Raw genomic sequence first — 19851 nt, 5'->3', positions numbered from 1 at the left:
AAAAAAAAAAACAAAAACAAAAACCCAAACCCACATCCAAGGTGGCTACACAAAATGCAGAGAGAGCTCATGAATATTTGGGAGTCAAAGTTACAGATCACCAGACACCAATCATACAGTGTGGTATCTTTAACCTTAAATCTTTCAAATACAAGAGTAAGGATAGAAAAAGGTGTATCTCACTGTTTTTCTGCTTCTAGCCTGTGAAGGCACAGTTTTGTCATGGATTTAACTAATATTCTTTGATTCAGACAGTACAATCATATCATGTGCCATGTACATCCCTCTTCCAGGCTGAAATGTTATTCAGCTCTTCATGAGCTATTAAGATCTCTTATGTAGGTAGAAAAGTCATCCATTTCATTATTTTACCATCTATCTCCATGTTTTACATAGTGTAAGAGTGGTGTTTACAATGGGACCTCCAACATGCTGTCATGAGGTACAAGTGGGACATCCAAACACATCAACCAGTTGTGTTAATGAGAAAGTTTTAGTTTGTACTAGTTCACATTTCAAATTCAAATGCTTTTAAGTATTACCTATCATCATATGAATTTTATTACATTTCAGTCAATCTTCAAAATTATAACAAGAGAACAATAAAAGCAACAAATAAATTGTTCTCTTTGGTTTTACAATGGACTAGAAATCTGATTTTTAAATACTTTAACACATAACTCTCACAGCCATTACAATATAGGAACCTTTTCCATCCTTCAATTCTCTTAATACATACAAAAATGAATCTTATAATACAGATACAGTTAAAAATATGAATTAATTTCACCTGTGATTCTACAGTGTATTGGAAATGACTCTATGCTGAAGTGTGTTCAGAATCCTCAAGAAAATCGTAAAAAAAAAAAAGTTAATAACTTTTAAGCCTAAAGCGTTTGAAGGAGACCTTACAACAGTGAAACTTTCAGAGCTACCACAGCATAGCAATGGATGAAGCCATCATCAACCATGGTCCAATATTTACTGAACGCTGCTACATTCAAATCAATGCTTATGCTATAAATAATAAGAAATGTGACATCTGTATTTCCCAGCAGACCAAAGGTATCTCATCCACTGACATATTCAAGCAAGATCCACCAGCCTTAAGCCACTCTTGAAGTCATTTAAATTTCATTTGACATTCCACGTATCTTCAGTTGAGTCACTCCTCTTTCTCCTGCCTCATAGACTGATTTTAACAGATGCTAATTACATTCTAAAGATACTTTGAATTCAATTACATCCTAAACCTCACAAACACACTCAAGCACACACCTACCCTGTGCCACAAGATCAAAGATGGTAGTGGTTAGGCTTAAGATACCCTAGTAAAAACCAAGGTTTGGGTGGAGGGGAAGGGGTAGAGGAATAGAGAAAAGGAAGAAATTTGTTATATGCAGCACTGCATTTTGCATTAGGTAATGTTTTAGACAGTCCATTTCTTAGATATCATATTCAGGCAAGTACAATTTGGTTATGTCTTGGTAATTGGCTGGTTTTCAACTTTGTTTTTCCCCTAGATACCATTGTCTATGAATGTGTCGACATTTCTTGCTTATGATCAGCCCACAGTAAGTTACTGTGGAGTACATCATGAACTGCTTGCTCACAAGCCCTATGACTCGAATAACCAGGAAGAAACAGTGGAAACACACCTAGAAACTGACCTGGATCTGAGCACAATAACAACAGCAGCACGAATCAAGGAACACAGTCAGCAGCTGGCTTAACTGGGCTGGAGTTTTTTTGTTGTCCTTTTTTCCTGTAGCAGAGGCTGCAACCAAATTCTATGTAACATTATGGACAGAAGTTAGAAGACATATATTATGGATTCTAGGATCCCTGTTCAAATTAAAAATTGATCACAAAGATTAATTGTTTCGAGTCTACAATTTGTACTTACTTAAGTTGTGCAGTATTTTTTTGACTTCAAAGTATGACCCTTCAAGTGAATCTTTTTCAAAACTCATCCTACCTACCTGTATAAACTGTACAGATGTAATGTATTTTTCATATTGTAAAGTTTCAATTTCCAAGAACAGCTGGTATGTACAGTACCATAATTTAATTACATCCTAATTTACAAGTTTCAGTTTCAAAAGCTTCAAATTAACAAAAGTTATTTCTTGTGTTATTAAGTTACTCTGTTTTGTAGGGATCATTTTGTTACTGCTTTTGTGCCCAGAAAACTTTAATCTAAAATTCTGTCCTTTGCAGAATATGCACCGTTTTTACTGTGTTTAGTGTGTAGAATTTTATCTACTGGTTCCAGAAGTAATGCATTAACCAAAAGGAGGGTTTAACTATTCAGACTTCTAAGAAATTCTTGAAATACACAAGCAAGTTTTCTTACAAATGAAAATATAAAAAAAGTAACAATTCTCCTCAAACTTACCTGTTGCCTTGAAATACAGTCTGATTTCGAAATCAGAAAAACGTAATGGTAAACAGATATATTTTAACAACAAAGTTTATGTATGCACTCTTGGCTGATGCTGATGTTTTGTAAAGTCTCACTGTTCTTCAAGACAATATGGACAGGAGACTTCACTAGGCAGCTGTCTTTACAAAACCTGCTGGGAAAGTATAGCCTGCCAAATTAGGCATTTGTATTTCTACTTAGAGACAAATGGGCACAAAACCTACTTCTGTCAAAGATAGCTGTTGATAAATGCGGCAATAGAAACAAGCCTATGGAATTATTCTACTGCTGGTATATAAATTGCTACTGAAAAGTAAGAAACCTCTACTTTGCTGAAAAAATACAGTAATTTGGACCAAATGGTAAAGGGTAATAATCCTTTAACATTCTGATACATCAAGCTAAGAAACAAACACAAAAAAAAAACCAAACCACCAAAAAAAAAAACAAAAACCCAAAATCAAAAAAGAAAACACAAAACCTTTAAATAATTAAAAAAAAAACGTAATATTAAGTCTTTAACAATTACTACATTGCTTATTTGTCTAGCATTTAATATCTGGATTGAAGCACTCTTATACCCCATTCTTTGGTTTTAAATCTTCAAGAATTCTTGATACTTTATGAGAATAACTTTTATAATACTACCCTCATGCTGTAATCAATAAAAGATTACAAAAATTAGAAACACATTATATCATAGCAACTTGGTGAATTATAAAAGGGAACCTGAGCCTTCCAAAATATAGGAGAAAAAACTTTCATATGGTGAATCAACATTTTTTATAATAAAGAGAAATTATATAACCACAAATCTATTTTTCTGAATGTTTATCCTACCATATTTCCATGTAGCTTCAAAGCAGAAGACTGAAATTTAAAATTACAGTTCAATTGTTTGTATAAAATATAAAGCAAATATAATGAAAAATAACTTCAAAATATTGTTAACAAATTATTCTGCATTCACTATCTTTTAAGTGGAAACAAAGTATCAAAACAATACATTGTATCGGATGTTTATTTAGCATTTTAGATTTTGTAACATATTTTGCATAAATTATTTGCTATTCAAAACATTACTTGTCTTTTTAAGACTCATCTTAAACCTCCATACTTCAGTTTCTTATTTCTTTTCTACATGGGTTCTTGGATTTCTGGTAATCTTCTACAGTGCTGGCATTTTACTACGCAGTTTCAAAATGCATTTTGCCAATTATAACATTAAACCAGAAATGCAGGTGTCATTCTGGAGCCGAGTGACTTTTGTACAGCAGGAAGAAGTTAACTGCTTCAATGGAAGTTAAGTTTTAATGTTTAGGCATGCTGGTCATAATAGAAAGCCTGAGCTGTTAGGATCAAATATCATCCTCCCAAAAGATTATTTCAGTTATTCTGTCCTCCCTATTCTTTACTTTGACCCACTGCCCTCAGATATTTATGGTGCTCAGAAGTGGTCCTGGCACCAATGCAGTTACTCAAAATGCACAATGTTCAAAGGCTCCAGGTACTTCTAATTTATGGAGAACTGTATGACATGACTATTTTCAACGTTAGACACTCTAATGAACCTAGGATAAGGAACATGATAAAATATTTTCTTATGCCAAGTGACAAAATCTTTTTGACATTATCTAGTTAAACAGTCACAATTGGGTATGTATTCACACACACACAAATGTTTCTCTTTCTTTTTTTTTCCCTCAATGATGAAGCATACACTAATGAACCTGGTTTGTCTTGGACCTCTCCTGAAAGACTTGTAGTTTCAGACCAACATATCAATACACAAGTGGTACAATGGCATGGTCACAGAAGCACCAACGATTTTGCACCTCACAGGTCTGCCACACTATCACAATCCAGTTTTTGGGCATTTGCAGTGCCCGCTGTAGTGCCAGGCTCTCTGTGACCCCAATGGGACATACCAGTGCTCTGAATGACAGATACAACATCCCACGGCCAAATGCAGCGATCGAATACATGCCAACCCCAAATTTAAATGTGTTGAAACATATTTTTCAGTACAAATAACTGGATACCTTTTTCTTAATGGACTATATCAACCTGAAATCTGCTATTCTCAACAAGATGACTGTCTTCAAGAAAACTAAATGGCAGGTAAGTACCTTCCCTGAAAAAAAAAATCACTATAATGAAAAAAATGTGTTCTGGTTTAACCCCTGCCAGCAACTAAGCAACACACAGCCACTTGTTCACTCCCCCATGTCAGGGATGAGAGAGAATTAGAAAGTGAAAAATCTCACAAGCTGAGATAAAGACAGTTTAATAAATAAAGCAAAAGCTGTGCACACAAGCAAAGCAAAGCAAGGACTCCATTCACTAATTCCCATCAGCAGACAGATGTTCAGCCATCTCCAGGAGAGCAGGGCTCCATTACGCATAATCATTACATGGGAAAACAAACACCATTACTCCAAATGTCCCTCCCCTTCCTTTTCTTTCCCCATCCTTCTGCGCTGAGAAAGATGTCATATTACATGGGATGTCCCTTTGGTTAGTTGAAGTCAGCTCTCCAGCTGTGTCCCCTCCTAACTTCTTGCTCACTCCCAAGCCTCCTTGCTGATGGGCTGGTGCGAGATGCAGAAAAGGCCTGGACTCTGTGTAAGCACTGCTCAGCAATAATGAAAACACCCCCGAATTGCCAACACTGTTTGCAGCACAAATCTACAACATAGTCCCACAGTAGCTACTACAAAGAAAATCAACTCTACCCCAGCCAAAACTAGGACACTAGGTTAAGCTAACACAAACATGGACTCACTCACAACGTTCTATGTCAGTGTGTGTACACCTGCTTTTCTACAGGTAATTGCAAAATATACTGACTCAGCATGCACAGAAATAGTAAATGCTTTAGTTATGTGGACAAAACAAAAAAGTATCACCTAATACAGCCCCAGTCTTCTAAGCTACAAGTTAGCAAGAAGAAAGTACGCCAAGCCTATGGGCTCAAATATCTATTTACAGAGGGTTACTTTCATATATCATTTCCCTTTGCAATAAGATCCATAAACCACAAATAGAGGTAAGCCAACAGCATCAATCTCAGTATTACAGTTAAGTGACACCACTATATACTGGTAGATCATTTCATCAAGAAAAAGCTGGGTGAATTCATTATTCTTGCAAAATACAAACTGATGGAGAGCATAACTTCCATCAATAAAAAAAAAAACAGACAATTTTAAAAATAAATCTAGCTACAAGAAATAATTTACACCATCCATCACTGGATCATGCCTGTACAGCCATTTACAGGGCTGAAACACCCATTAGGAAACTGAGCACAGGTATCTGAATGGAGGTCCTATGTGAAGGCGATATATAGGAAAATTAGTGATTAATCTGACAAATTACTGCAATTGTTTCAAGACATAAAAAAACAACAAACACCAAAATAACATCTGTACAAAAAAAGCAGATGATTGCTTCAATTAAAAAGTGATCAAAATTTTCAGTATGAGGTGTTGCACAAACTATTCACAAGACATCTGAGAGCTACCACTAACACCAAGAAATATACACAATTTTCAGAATTAACTCACAAACATCAGACATTTTTTGCAACACAGAGTGGAAAAAAAAAAAAAAATGTACCTACCTCAGAACTTGTGTACCAGTGTGCTTCACTGACAGCCACTCAATCTCTCCCCTTCCCTCTCACGGCATTTTTTATCTCTTACTGTTATTTGCAATCCTCAGGTTGGACAAGGGAACAGAAATTGTGCAAAAACCACAATGTGAATGATAAATCAAAACAAAACTGAAAGGGCAACATCACCAAGTAGAAACATATAGCCTACATTCCAGTATTCCAGAACTGCAATAAATTCTCAAAATTCTTTTATTAGCAATACAGATACTCAAAGATGGTTAAAGTAAACAAATTACATGATCCTGGGTAGTGCCAAATAAAAGCAGCTATATTTAGCTCCCAACTGGTCTAGCAAAAGTAGTCTGTTGAACAGATGAGACAGAACAGTACAACTCATGTTTCCTCTACTGATCCTCCTCTACTGAGTGAAAGATCTTTTTGTCCCAGATTTTTGCATGTGTGTTAGGGGCCTGGGCTTCCTGAAGGCAATTCTTACCAGTAAAGGCATCAATAACTGTAATGAACATAATAATGGTTTTACTTCATCAGATCAAAGGTACATTTAGGCTTGATAAACTGTCCCAAACAGCAGCCAAAAGATGAAACCCAAAGAACTAAAGAATGGAGCAAGCACCCAGCATTATTTCCCCAGAATGCCCCTGCGGTCCCCAACAATTTGTAGGTCTGGGACTTACTGAGCCAAATGTCGTGTCTTAATAGTCACTCTTTGAATGTGTGCACGACTTCTCTGAAACCACATAAATCTGTCACATTCACAAGTCCTGCAGAAGTAAATTTACATTGACAGGAAAACTCTCTCTCTTCATTGTTCTAGTAGAAATAAAAGATAGAGGAGTGTAATAACAACATTTCTCACTTCCATTTTTGAAACAGAAATATCATAGAATGGTTTGGGTTGGAGGAGACCTTAAGAACATCTGGTTCCAAACCCCCTGCCAAATGCAGGGATGCATTCCACTAGACCAGGTTGCTCAAAGCCTCATCAGCCTGGCCTTGAAGACTTCCAGGATGGACCATCCACAGCTTCCCTGAGCAACCTGTTCTAGTGTCTCACCACCCTCACAGTAAAGAGTCTCACCACCCCCACACAATAAATATCTTATTTAAATCTACACTCTTTTCAGTTCAAAGCCATTCCCCCTTCTCCTGTTACTACAGATTATCTTTGTAATGATAATCTAATCTAAATCTACCTTCCTCCAGTTTAAAGTCATTCCCTCTTGTCCTATCACTGCATGCCCTTGTATAATGTCCCTCTCCAGATTTCAGTCAGTCCCCTTTTACGTACTGGAAGGCTGCTATAACGTCTCCCTGGAGCCTTCTTTTCTCCAGGCTGAACAACCCTAACTCTCTTGGCCTGTCTTCATAGGAGAGCTGCACCAGCTCTCTGATCAGCTTTGTGGCCTTCCTCTGAACTGAACCCAACAGGTCCACATCCTTCTTATGTTGGGCAGTGTGGCTGGAGCACTTGCTGCTGAAGACCAAGGCAAAAAAATCAGAGAACGCTTCAGCTTTCTCCATATCCTGGGTAACCAAGTCCCTCATTTCCTTCTGGAGAGGGCCCACATTTTCCTTAGTCTTCTTTTTACCACTGACGTACCTAGACAAGCATTTCCTTGATGTCCCTTGCTGGATTTACTTCTGTCTGGCTTCAACTTTCCTAACCTGATATCCCTGGCTACTTGGACAATTTCTCTGTATTCCTCCCAGGCTACCCATCCTCACTTCTACCCTCTGCAGGTTTCCCTTTTGTACTGCAGTTTTTCCATAACCTCCACATTCATCAACACAGGCCTCCTGGCATTTTTGCCTAACTTCCTCTTTGTTGGGATGCATCACATCCAGAGCTTGGAAGAGGTGACCCTTTAATATCACCCAGCTTTCTTGGGCACCTCTTCCCTCCAGGGCATTATCCCATGGTACTCTACCAAGCAGATGTATGAAGAAGCCAAAGTCTGCTCTTCTGAAGTCCAGTATAGCAAGCTTGCTGCACACCCTCCTCACTGACCTACCAAAATTTCATGGTCACTGCAGCCAAGGCTGGCCTCAAGCTTCACATTCTCCAGACACTCCTTATTGGTGAGAAAAAGGTTCAGCATAGTAACTGCTTCAACAAGCCAACGCTCCTCTACCAGTTGCAGAAGGAAGTTATTATCAGCGCGTTCCAGGAACCACCCGGATTGCTTATGTTGTGCTGTGCTGTCCCCCCAACAGATATTGGGGTGATAGAAGTTTCCCATGAGGACCAGGGCTTGCAAAATATGGTTATCACATACTTACTAATGACAGACTGCCAATTTCCAGATAGCTTAAATAACATCCATCCAGTCCTCTAAAGTACAGACATAAGCTGAAAGCCTGTACATTTACTTATCAGATTACCCTTAGAGATGGATTCTAAATCAAGATCAATCTTACCAGAAAGTACAATATTATTTCGGCTTTTTCAAGTTCATCACAAAGGTAAACAAAAAATAAGCCCATTTCCTACAAAGTATTGCAAAATACTTTTCCTCATAGAAAGACACACATGAAACTCTTACTAGATGCAAGTTTGATTGTATGATCCATATTTAAAAGCAGATGTTCATTAAATTCTTCAAAAAATTCTAAGATTTAAGTGAAATAACAGTTCTACTATAAAGTAACAAGGCCAAATACCATTTTGCTGCTCTATCTAATTATAGAATCTGATCAATTTTAATTAAAAAGTTTCAAAATAAATCAATGTGAACATAGAATCATAGAATCATACAATAGTTAGGGTTGGAAAGGACCTAGTTCCAACACCCCTGACGTGGGTAGGGACACCTTACAGTAAATCGTATCACCCAAGGCCTCATCCAACCTGGTCTTGAACACTGCCAGGGATGGAGCATTCACAACCTCCCTGGGCAACCCATTCCAGTGCCTGACCACCCTAACAGGAAAGAATTTCCTTCTTATATCCAATCTAAACTTGGATATCATCAGAGTTCATGATTAATGGCATTTTAATGAACACCTAAGGAATTAATATTTTGCCACTAGAATCTTGCCAAGAATTTTTATGTAAGATGAAGTGCAGCATGTACAACTATGACAATCTCACATGGCATGGAGCTTATATTCCCCTTTATCAACATCAATTTTGTATGTAAATAACTCATTTTTAAAAATGTCTCTTTAGATGTTCAAGTACAAAGTAGCACCCGCTGTGTAACAGCAAATGAGCCTGCAACATTGAATTCATTATACCTGATCCTATTATATTAAAGCTCTAATACACTCATAACAGTGGACACTTCAAAGTGTCACCACTGTAGTCAGGATGATAATATTATAAAAGTGAGCATTAATGTTGTATTAGTATCGAATTTCTTTGGATTAACACTGATGTTTGATCACTGCTTTATTAATTACCTTAGGTCAACTGACATAAACAGGACGGATGTTATTGTAATAAACACTAAAGGAATTTAAAATGCTCAGTTATATAAGAATACAGGTTTTTTCAACTTGCATAGAATACCTTCCACTTTGTATTCCATAACAAAAGAGACTTTCAAGGTGGATGCAACTCAGCAGTAGGTCTATCTAATGTAATTGTAAAGTGAAACATATTTGAAAGTCAAATAATTTAAACATGGAATATACTAATTCTGTGAATCTTAGACAACAAAACCTCATTATCTAGGGATGAGAATACTCATTAAAAAAAAATGATGGTTCCCTCCAGCACTGTGCACTTCATTTCAGCAGTTTTATACAAGTGTGTGTCATAAATGAGGCCTGGAAAGCCATTACCTGCACCATTCATATTGAATACTGGTTTTAGTAATTTATTCTTTCAAAAGAAATAATCTGATTTATTTTGCTAGTAATGATGATGCACCCTCATTTTACACCTTACTGTTGGTAACTTCATTTTGAAGAACCTCTAAACTCACATGATTAGCCTAGTCTCCACTATCTAAAACCCTTATTCACATTTGCAAGAAAAGGAAAAAATACAGCTATCAATGGTATATCTTAATACGCAAATAAGATTAATGACAATCTGATTTTCTTGCTTTCTGCTGTACCATTATCTCAACAGTTCATCTTGCTTCTACTTACACTTCTGCAACTTGCCTCCTTTTCCAAGTTCAAACTTGGAGGATGGGGGGAAGTGTAAATGCTTTTCAGGTACCCACTTCCAGAGGTGAAGAGGTTTGCTGCCTACCAACTGCATGCTCAGTCTTGTCTGATTTAAGTGCCCTTTACTTCACCACTACACCTTGCAAATATAAACTCATAAATACCCTAATGCTGTAGCATACTAATAAACTTTTTTTTTTTTTCATTCTACTACTACACACGGTGGTGTTGGGTTTTGGTGGGTATTTTTTTGTTTTGGGGGTTCTTCTTTTTTATCTGTTTGCATCCTAAGGCCTTAAATACAGATGATTATTGGATGTCAGTATAAGCTGTCCTAATTCCACTTTTATCATGTGATCACAACACAGACTTTAAAAGTGGAACTATAAGGGGTGAACATGATGTCCTCCCTCAAAGCAAAATCAACTTTACTATGAGAGATGCTTCTCTAGCTTCTTCAGAAACCTTCAGTCTTTGGTGAACACAGTATCTACATTGACCTGTATCCATGCTTAAATGTTCTTGTTATTAGAACAATTTTCCTTATGCCTAACTTAACCGCTACTTGTAGCTTTCAAGGTCTACACCTATATGTACTTGGAAAATGCCATACTGACTGAAAGTCTCACAATGTTTTAAGAGAAGAAAGTAAGATATTTTCCAGTATTGGAGCTTTCAGAAAGACAGGTGTACTGCTTGTGAAGATGAACGGTACATGGGGTTTTTAATTTTTCTTTAAAAAAAAATACACTTAAATAGGAATGGAACTGATTAACCTGACTGGGAATCAGCATTAATGATTACATTTCTATTTCCATTTTTATGATGTTATAATTTGTAAGATTTGTAAAACAAGATTTGTAATCCTATCTTATGTCTCGTGTAAATACAGCCATTTCTATGCTACTTTTTTCCTGAGGCTTTCCTTAATTTTTTTTTTTTAATAATTCCTTGAGTCTACAAAGAATTTCACTGAAGGCAACTGGATCCCAAACAGGGATAAAGATCTGCCTCTGTTCTGCACTGCAGGATCAATCTCACAGTTTAAATTTAAAATGACAACCCAAATGTAAATTGTTTATGGTCTTTTCTCCCATTTTCACAAGATTTGGCACTTGGTCATGTTTTTCTTCCCTACCTGCATGCATTTTGCCTCAAGATATTTTAATTTTTTCTGCAAAAATATTAAGAAACACACTGAAATTAAGAACTGATTTCAGATAATTTATACTGCTAAATTATATTCTAAGATTCCTTCATGTAAAATAGAAGTACCTTACTAAAACTCAAAATTATTCTTAGAAAAAAGAATAAATTGAGCTTTCAGAAGTAAGAATTAATGGCCTATTGTAAGACTGTGTGTTTTTCCTCTAAAAATTTGGAAGAAGGGGGAAATTTATGCAAGGGCAATGCTAACACCACAAAAATATAAGTTACTGAAATAAAACACACTGCTAGCAAAAACGACATTACTTCAATGCAAAGAAAATTCAGTGTTACTCCTGAGAGAGGATGCTAAGAAAGAGGATATAAACAACATAGATACAACTAAGTTACGATACAGAAACAAAATAAAATATTCTCAAAAAATTACAGGGATCCAGAATAGAAGATATTTAACACTGTTTTTTAAAAGGACGTACAGGCTAATATGCACTAATTAAAGTAGGAGATGAGGATTAAATAATTAAATAAAAAATAATAAATAATTAAATTAAAATAATGTAAAAACTAAGCAAGGGTTATTAAAAGGAGTCTTTAACATATATATTGTAGCATCAACAGGTCTTCTAAACTGAAATAGTATGAGTTTCTTTACAAGTTGTCTATACTGTCTGTCACTTAATAAGTCATTTGTAAGTTGTTTACACTGTCTGACTGAAGAGATAAATAAGCAAACCAGCAATTAAGAATGAAGGTGAAATGTGCTAACTAAGAACTCTTTAGATTCTTACAGTTATTTCTCACACAAAGCAAGTAACTCCATTAAAGCTAACCAACAATGAATCAGCATTGCACTGCAAAACATTATCTCCTATGCCACAAACTTTAGGAAATAAATCCAACTAGGAAAAAGATTGATTCTATCTATACAGGAGAAGGAGAGACAAAACAATATAAAAAAGTGATGTAAAAGGAAGACCAAAATGATTCAACTATGAAGGACTTGAAAAAAAAATGTGCAACTAGTCATTATAGTAACAGATTAAGATAAATAAGTAAGCAGAAATTAACAAAAATGTGAAGGCACAAATTAAGCTGCTTGTTCATATTGATTAGCCCCAAATCAGATTTAAGCCTCTGGGAACAGGAGCGAACACAACATCAAGATTCAAGAAGCTGTCTACCTCATCCACCACAGCAGTAAAAATAGGTAAGATGTTATGTCAGAAGGATAGTCACAGAATATATATATATTAAGACAATTCTACCCAAATTGATGTTATCTTTTGAGCTTGAATACTTCATTCTGTTTGGACATCTCAAGGTAGATCCATTATTTTTCTATTGACAAAATGAGCTATTACTCTGCAGCAATAACTCTCTAAAGAATAAGTTTTAAGAAATGCATTTTTCACCTTTAGAAAAGGCATACCAAAAACTGTAAACACTCCCCAAATTCTTTTAAAAATAAGAGCTTTGCAATCAGTTATACTTGATTTAAGGATAATGAATCAGGTTTTGTGGGCTGCAGGACCTTATAAATCTTTTCTGATATCTTTTGAGGTAGAGGGAAAAGGGGAATTGTTGAAGGAAAAGATAATAGATTACATTTGCCTGTGGGTAATAAGGCTTCCTACAAGGAGAAATGGCATACTCTGAATAATTACATGCAGTTTGAGGCCAAAAGAGACAGCGTCTAGTCCTTTTTGGAAATTTCATCTGCCAGAAAATACTGATTAAAAATGCATAAGGATAACAGGTTGAATTCACATTATTTTTCAACATTCTTTTCATTTTACTGATTTTGTGTAAACAGTAGGTCAAACAGCAATTTCTTCCTTCTGCTTTGCAGAAACTCTTCCATTTTGCCTCATGAGTGTTAACAGTAAAAGAAAATTGTAGCCAAACTGCACAGAATGCCAAAACATCAAAACCACAGCACAATTACAACCAAAAGATATAACCAGAACTGTATTTTAACAAAAATATCAAGTATGTTTTTCAAAGAATGTGTATAAAACACTACAATATACATGGGTGTCATGCAATACAGATGATAATGAAAAGCACAGCATGAAATACTAAATACATACCACACTTCTTAAACAATATGACTCCCCCATCCCTCATCCCCCCCTAATTTTTACCAGATGCTACACAGCTGTGTTTTTATATCCACAGAGCTGAGCTTAACTCCTTGATAGAAGATGATATCCTGGCTCCATTAAAATCAGTTGACGTTCATCCATTGGCTTTAGAGCATCTGACCTTTTAAAGTAGTGGGATTTCTGCACTTCTACTGATGATAGTCAAGAGTTGTCAATGAAGATAAGAATGTCTTTTATGTAGCAATAGGCAATAGCCACAACATACAAGCTAATCTCATAACTAAATACTCACTTGCAGCTGAGACATTTTCTAAAATAGACTATTTGATGAGAGGGTAACTCCTTCCTTCTCACAATGAAACCATATATTGATTTAAGAACTTAAATTTTATGTGTCACTGAGAAATGGCTATCAGGAGCCTCCTTGACCAGAACCTCCTTCACTTTCACTGTATCAAAAAGGAGAATCAAAAATCCACTGAAATCAAAGTACCCCTTACTGCAACATAATTCTGAAAAAGTGAAAAACCTGAGCCACTGGGTAGAAGAAACTAAAAAAAATCGAAGTATAAGCCAGCCTCTCTTGTGCTCATCACATACCCTTCCTTTCCTACAAGTTTGTTCTCAGGCTAAGAATTCTCAGTGAGGTCTTTTGAGATGCAGTAACTTTATAAAACTTCCTCAGGGTCCGCAGAAATATCGCCTTCTTTCTCTGAAGTCTCCTCCAAGAGCTACCAGTCCCTAGCTTAGGAAAGTCCAGAAATTCCCCTCAGCTGAGCATGCTCAGCTGTTCTCAAAGGAAGTGCATTTTCCCTTCTTTCTGAAAAAGCTCCACCTGAACAAAGGCTACAGGGGCAAACAAGGAAAATAAGCAACTTTTCTTCCTGCCTCTGAGCCAAAATATAACATACAGTAACATTCAGTAACGAGTAAAAAATCAAGTAACAAAAATCATATTATCAATCACATCATTCCAGAATATCAAAAGTCACATATCACAACTCATAGGTCAAAAGCATCACAACAACTTAAATTTTTCTTCTTTGTAGTTTTAGGAGCTTCAGGCCATTTTCTAGGTTGCCTTATGTATTACTTCAGTACAAACTAACAGGATAGTGAGAATTCATTAACAACTGGTCAAGTGTAAACAGCCCATCAACCACTTTAATTTCCTCACTGTCAGCAATTCTATTTTCAGCTCTGGAAAAAAATTGTGGTTTAAACTGTGATATATCTCAATGGGTCAATTGCTGAGGTGAGTAGATTGAGAGAGGATGCCTGCAACACCAGAGTGGAGCGGGGAGAGATCAGCATCCAAGAGCCTCAACTCAGAGCAACAAAAGCCATTGAGGAGGGAGCCTCAAGTCCTCAACAGGACTTGCCCAAGAGCCGGCAGCTCAGCTCTCATGAACAGCTGACTCACCGGGGGCAGGCCAGGAGGCTCGGCGGCAGCTGTGAGTGGTTAAAAACCTGCCCAGGGAGCGCGAGCAACCAGGAGCGCAGCGAGGCAGTTTGTGCGGGCAGGCAAGTGGGGTGACCACCTGAGTAAGAGGACTCGACTGGAGCACAGGAGGAGGAAGGACTGCTTGCTTGTGCAAAGAGATGTAGACAGACCGATCGACCAGATAGATCATGGTCACCATGGAAGAGACTGCAGATTAATGTATGGCTATGGGACTGGTGCCAAAGGCAGGGGTTTGGGTTTTTCAATCATAGGCTGCTATATGAGACACCTGGTTTGCTGGTGGCAGGTGGGATACATCAGTCCCAGAGGGAGAGAAGGTTTCTGGGGCAGGAATTAGCAGGGCTCATTGACAGGGCTTTAAACTAGGCAGGAAGGGGGAAGGGGACATAACTGGGCCTGTTGGGGACAAGCCCAAGAGAAACATGCTAGGGCTTGAAGAATGGCAGACTAGGGAGAACTCTCAACCTATTGTTTAAACCCTGTCCTGCAGGGGAAAAAGGGTACCTGGGCAAGAGTTAGTAGAGCTCACTCACAGAGCTCTAGGTTAGATTCGAACTGTGAGGGGGTTGTAGCTGGGTTTGAACTAGTGGGGCAATGTTCTAGTATTAATGAAGACCAGAAGGCCTCCCACCTTCCAAGGGTGCCACTAGCGTGCTCAGCTCGCTCCCTGAAATGCCTGTACACCAATGCACGCAGCATGGGGAATAAACAGGAGGAGTTAGAAGTCTGTGTGCGGTCTAAAGGTTATGACCTGGTGGCAATTACAGAGACATGGTGGGACAGCTCACATGACTGGAATGTGGTTATGGATGGCTATATCCTTTTTAGGAAAGATAGATCAGCAAAGCAAGGTGGTGGAGTTGCTCTTTATGTGAAAGAGCGACTAGAATGCATTGAGTTCTGTCCAGGGGCAGATGAGGACCAAGTGGAAAGTCTGTGGGTGCGAATTAAGGGACAGGCTGGTATGGGTGGCACAGTTGTGGGGGTCTATTATAGACCTCCTGATCAGGACGAAGGAGTTGATGAGGCTTTCTACAGGCAATTGAAAGCAGCCTCACAACTCCATGCCTTGGTCCTTATGGGGGATTTTAACTACCCCGATATTTGCTGGAAGACTTACACAGCCAGTCATTCACAGTCTAGGAGGCTCCTCCAGTGCACTGATGATAACTTCTTAATGCAAATGGTGGACGAACCAAGTAGGAGAGGAGCGCTGCTGGATCTGGTACTCACCAACAAGGAGGGTCTGGTTGAAGTAGTGACGGTCAATGGCAGCCTGGGCTGCAGTGACCATGAGATGGTGGAGTTTAGGATCTTGTGTGGGAGGAATAGAATACCTAGCAAGGCCACATTTCTGGATTTCCGAAGGGCAAACTTTGGCCTCTTCAATCAATTGCTAAGGGAATTATCATGGCAAAGGGTACTAGGTGGTAAAGGAGCTCAAGATAGTTGGTCAGCATTCAAGGACCACTTCTTCAAAGCTCAGGATCAGAGTGTCCCAATGAGTAGGAAGTCAAGTAGGGGAGCCAGGAGACCAGCATGGTTAAACAAGGAACTGCTGGGCAAACTCGTACGGAAAAAGAGAATCTATGGATTATGGAAGGAGGGACTGGCCACTTGGGAAGAATATAGGACAGCTGTTAGAGGATGTAGGGAAGCAATTAGGACAGCTAAGGCCTCCTTGGAACTCAATCTGGCAAGTCAGGTCAAGGACAATAGAAAGGGCTTCTTCAAATACATAGCGAATAAAACTAACACAAGAAGCAGTATAGACCCGCTGGTGAATGAGGTGGGTGCCCTGGAGACAGAGGATATAAAGAAGGCAGAGGTGTTGAATGCCTTCTTTGCCTCTGTCTTTACTCCTGCAGACTCTCCCCAGGGTACCCAGATTCCTATAGCCCCGGAAGGAGTCAGGATAAAGGAGGAGTTTGCTTTGGTAGATGAGGATTGGGTTAGGGATCAGTTAAGCAATCTGGACATCTATAAATCGATGGGTCTGGATGGAATACACCCGCAGGTACTGAGGGAACTGGCGAAAGTCATTGCTGAGCCACTCTCCATCATCTTTGGTAAGTCGTGGGAAACAGGTGAGGTGCCTGACGACTGGAGGATGGCAAACATCACGCTGGTCTATAAGAAGGGCAAGAAGGAGGACCTGGGTAATTATAGACCGGTCAGCCTTACCTCCATCCCTGGAAAGCTGATGGAACAACTTACTCTTGACACTATCTCTAGGCATATCAAGGATGAGGGGGTCATTAAGAGCAGCCAGCATGGCTTTACCAAGGGGAAGTCATGTTTGACCAACCTTATAGCCTTCTATGAGCAAGTAACTAGGTGGATGGATGATGGTAGAGCGGTAGATGTGTTTTTTCTTGATTTCAGTAAGGCATTTGATACTGTCTCCCACAGCATCCTCATAGATAAGCTAAGGAAGTGTGGTCTTGATGATCAGGTAGTGAGGTGGATCAAGAACTGGTTGAAAGGAAGAAGGCAGAGAGTTGTGGTCAATGGGGCAGAATCTAGCTGGAGGTCTGTGACTAGTGGAGTCCTTCAGGGGTCAGTGCTGGGACCAGTGCTGTTTAATATTTTCATCAACGACCTGGATGAGGGAACTGAGTGTACCCTCAGCAAGTTTGCTGATGATACTAAGCTGGGAGGAGTGGCTGACACACCAGAGGGCTGTGTTGCCATTCAGTGAGACCTGGACAGGCTGGAGAGTTGGGCGGGGAGAAACTTGATGAAATTCAACAAGGGCAAGTGTAGAGTCTTGCACGTGGGGAAGAACAACCCCATGTACCAGTACAGGTTGGGGGCTGACCTGCTGGACAGTAGTGAAGGGGAAAGGGACCTGGAGGTCCTGGTGGATGGATGACTGTCATGGTTTAAACCCAGTCAGGTAACTTGTTCACTCACTCCCAGTGAGTGGTGCCGAGCTGACAACAATCGAGGTCCCTGTCCCCCCCATCACCGGGGCTCTCCCCTTCCCCCCTCCTGGAGGAACGGGGAGGAGGATCGAAAGAGTGCAACTCCTACGGGTTGAGACAAGAACAGTCCAGCAACCAATGTACAATACAAATCACCACCGCTACTATCAACTACAACAATGATAAGGGAAAATAACAAGGGAAGAGAATACGATACCACCGGCCAAGAAAACGAGTTCCACCCGGAAGCCCGTGTCCTTCCAGGTAACTCCCAGTTACCCCCCACCCCGGGCATGACGTGCTGTGGTATGGAATACCTCCCTGGCTAGCCCGGGTCAGGCGCCCCGTCTCTGCTTCCTCACAGCTTCCCCTCCTCCCTGGCAGAGCATGAGCCTCACAAAGTCCTTGGTCAGGGTAAACATCACTTAGCAACAACTGAAAACATCGGCTTCACCAGCACTGTTCTCAGGCTGGAAGTCAAAACACAGCACTGCACCAGCTACCACAAAGGAGAAACATGACTGCTACTGCTGAACCCAGGACAATGACCATGAGCCAGCAATGCGCCCTTGCGACCAAGAAGGCCAATGGCATCCTAGGGTGCATTAGAAAGGGTGTGGTTAGTAGGTCAAGAGAGGTTCTCCTCCCCCTCTACTCTGCCTTGGTGAGGCCGCATCTGGAATGTTGTGTCCCTCTGGGCCCCACAGTTCAAGAAGGACAGGGAATTGCTTGAAAGAGTCCAGTGCAGAGCTACAAAGATGATTAAGGGAATGGAACATCTCTCTTATGAGGAGAGGCTGAGGGAGCTGGGTCTCTTTAGCTTGGAGAAGAGACTGAGGGGTGACCTCATCAATGTTTACAAATATGTAAAGGGTGAGTGTCAGGATGATGGAGCTAGGTTTTTTTCAGTGATGTCCAGTGATAGGACAAGGGGCAATGGGTGTAAACTGGAGCATAGGAGGGTCCATGTGAACATCAGGAAAAATTTCTTTACTGTGAGAGCGACAGATCACTGGAACAGGTTGCCCAGGGGGGTTGTGGAGTCTGCTACGTTGGAGATATTCAAGGCCCACCTGGACAAGTTCCTGTGTGATGTACTCTAGGTTACCCTGCTCTTGCAGGAGGGTTGGACTAGATGATCTTTTGAGGTCCCTTCCAACCCTTAGGATTCTGTGATTCTGTGATATCTCACATAAAATATCAACACTGGATAATATGTTTTTAGATTCTTAGGCTTATTGTGAAAAAGCCAGTTCAACACATAATGAAGTCATTCTTTCTCTATAACCACCAAACCCAATTATAAGGGAAAACAAACTTGCTTCAGCTAGATCAGATGAACAGACTAAAATCTATTCCAGAATAAATACATCAGTTTGCACTTGAAGCACCTGTAAAAATTCTGGAAGAATTGCAAAGTTGTTTCATGCCTCATATTAACACGATTTCTGCCCAATGAAAAGCAGATACATATTTTGTGTTGTTCTTATATTCCAGTCAGTTACTATATCCCAGTCAACCAGTTACTGGAAAAGGACCTTTTTCAGCTGATGACAGGAATCACATCAACCCAGTTTATATACTGGGCCTGACATGCTGTGTTATGGAATACCTCTTTGGTCAGTTTGGGTCAGGTGTCCTGTCTCTGCTTCCTCCCGGCTTCCCCTCCTCCCTGGCAGAGCATGAGAGCCAGAAAGTCCTTGGTCAGAGTAAACATTACTGAGCAGCAACTAAAAACATCGGTGTTAGCAGCGCTGCTCCCAGGCTGAAACTGAAAAACACAGTGCTGAACCAGCTACTATGAAGGAGAAAAATGACTGCTACTGCTGAACCCAGGACACATGCATACAACTATTTATAGCTTCTTTGGACTATATCCAGACTTCCCCAGATACTGAAGGCAAAATTGTAGAAGGGGCAGATAACCTGGCATTCTAACAGACCCACCAGATTTCAGTCCAGCTCTAGTAACTGCATACGAAAAGCATTCACCATTACAATGC

The 19851-nt window shown here is 39.4% G+C and overlaps 2 protein-coding genes across 3 annotated transcripts in view; one reads left to right on the top strand and one right to left on the bottom strand.

Annotated features, from left to right (window-relative positions):
- Window positions 1-3239, top strand: part of LRRTM3 (leucine rich repeat transmembrane neuronal 3) — an 81524-nt gene extending 78285 nt beyond the window's left edge. For both annotated transcript variants that reach the window (XM_062633969.1, XM_062633968.1), the window contains one exon: window positions 1524-3239. In XM_062633969.1, coding sequence (XP_062489953.1) covers window positions 1524-1733 — 210 coding nt within the window. In that variant the 3' untranslated portion in view covers window positions 1734-3239. The remainder of the gene's footprint in view (window positions 1-1523) is intronic.
- The window catches only part of CTNNA3 (catenin alpha 3), a 453492-nt gene that overhangs the window by 339388 nt on the left and 94253 nt on the right, over window positions 1-19851 (bottom strand). The gene's annotated exons all lie outside the window — the stretch shown is intronic.

Source organism: Pezoporus occidentalis, unplaced genomic scaffold (genome assembly GCF_034315485.1).
Source record: "Pezoporus occidentalis ecotype Australia unplaced genomic scaffold, CSIRO_AGI_Poc_V1 ctg41, whole genome shotgun sequence".
Classification (NCBI taxonomy): Eukaryota; Metazoa; Chordata; class Aves; order Psittaciformes; family Psittacidae; genus Pezoporus; species Pezoporus occidentalis.
This window is presented reverse-complemented; position numbering and strand designations above follow the sequence as displayed.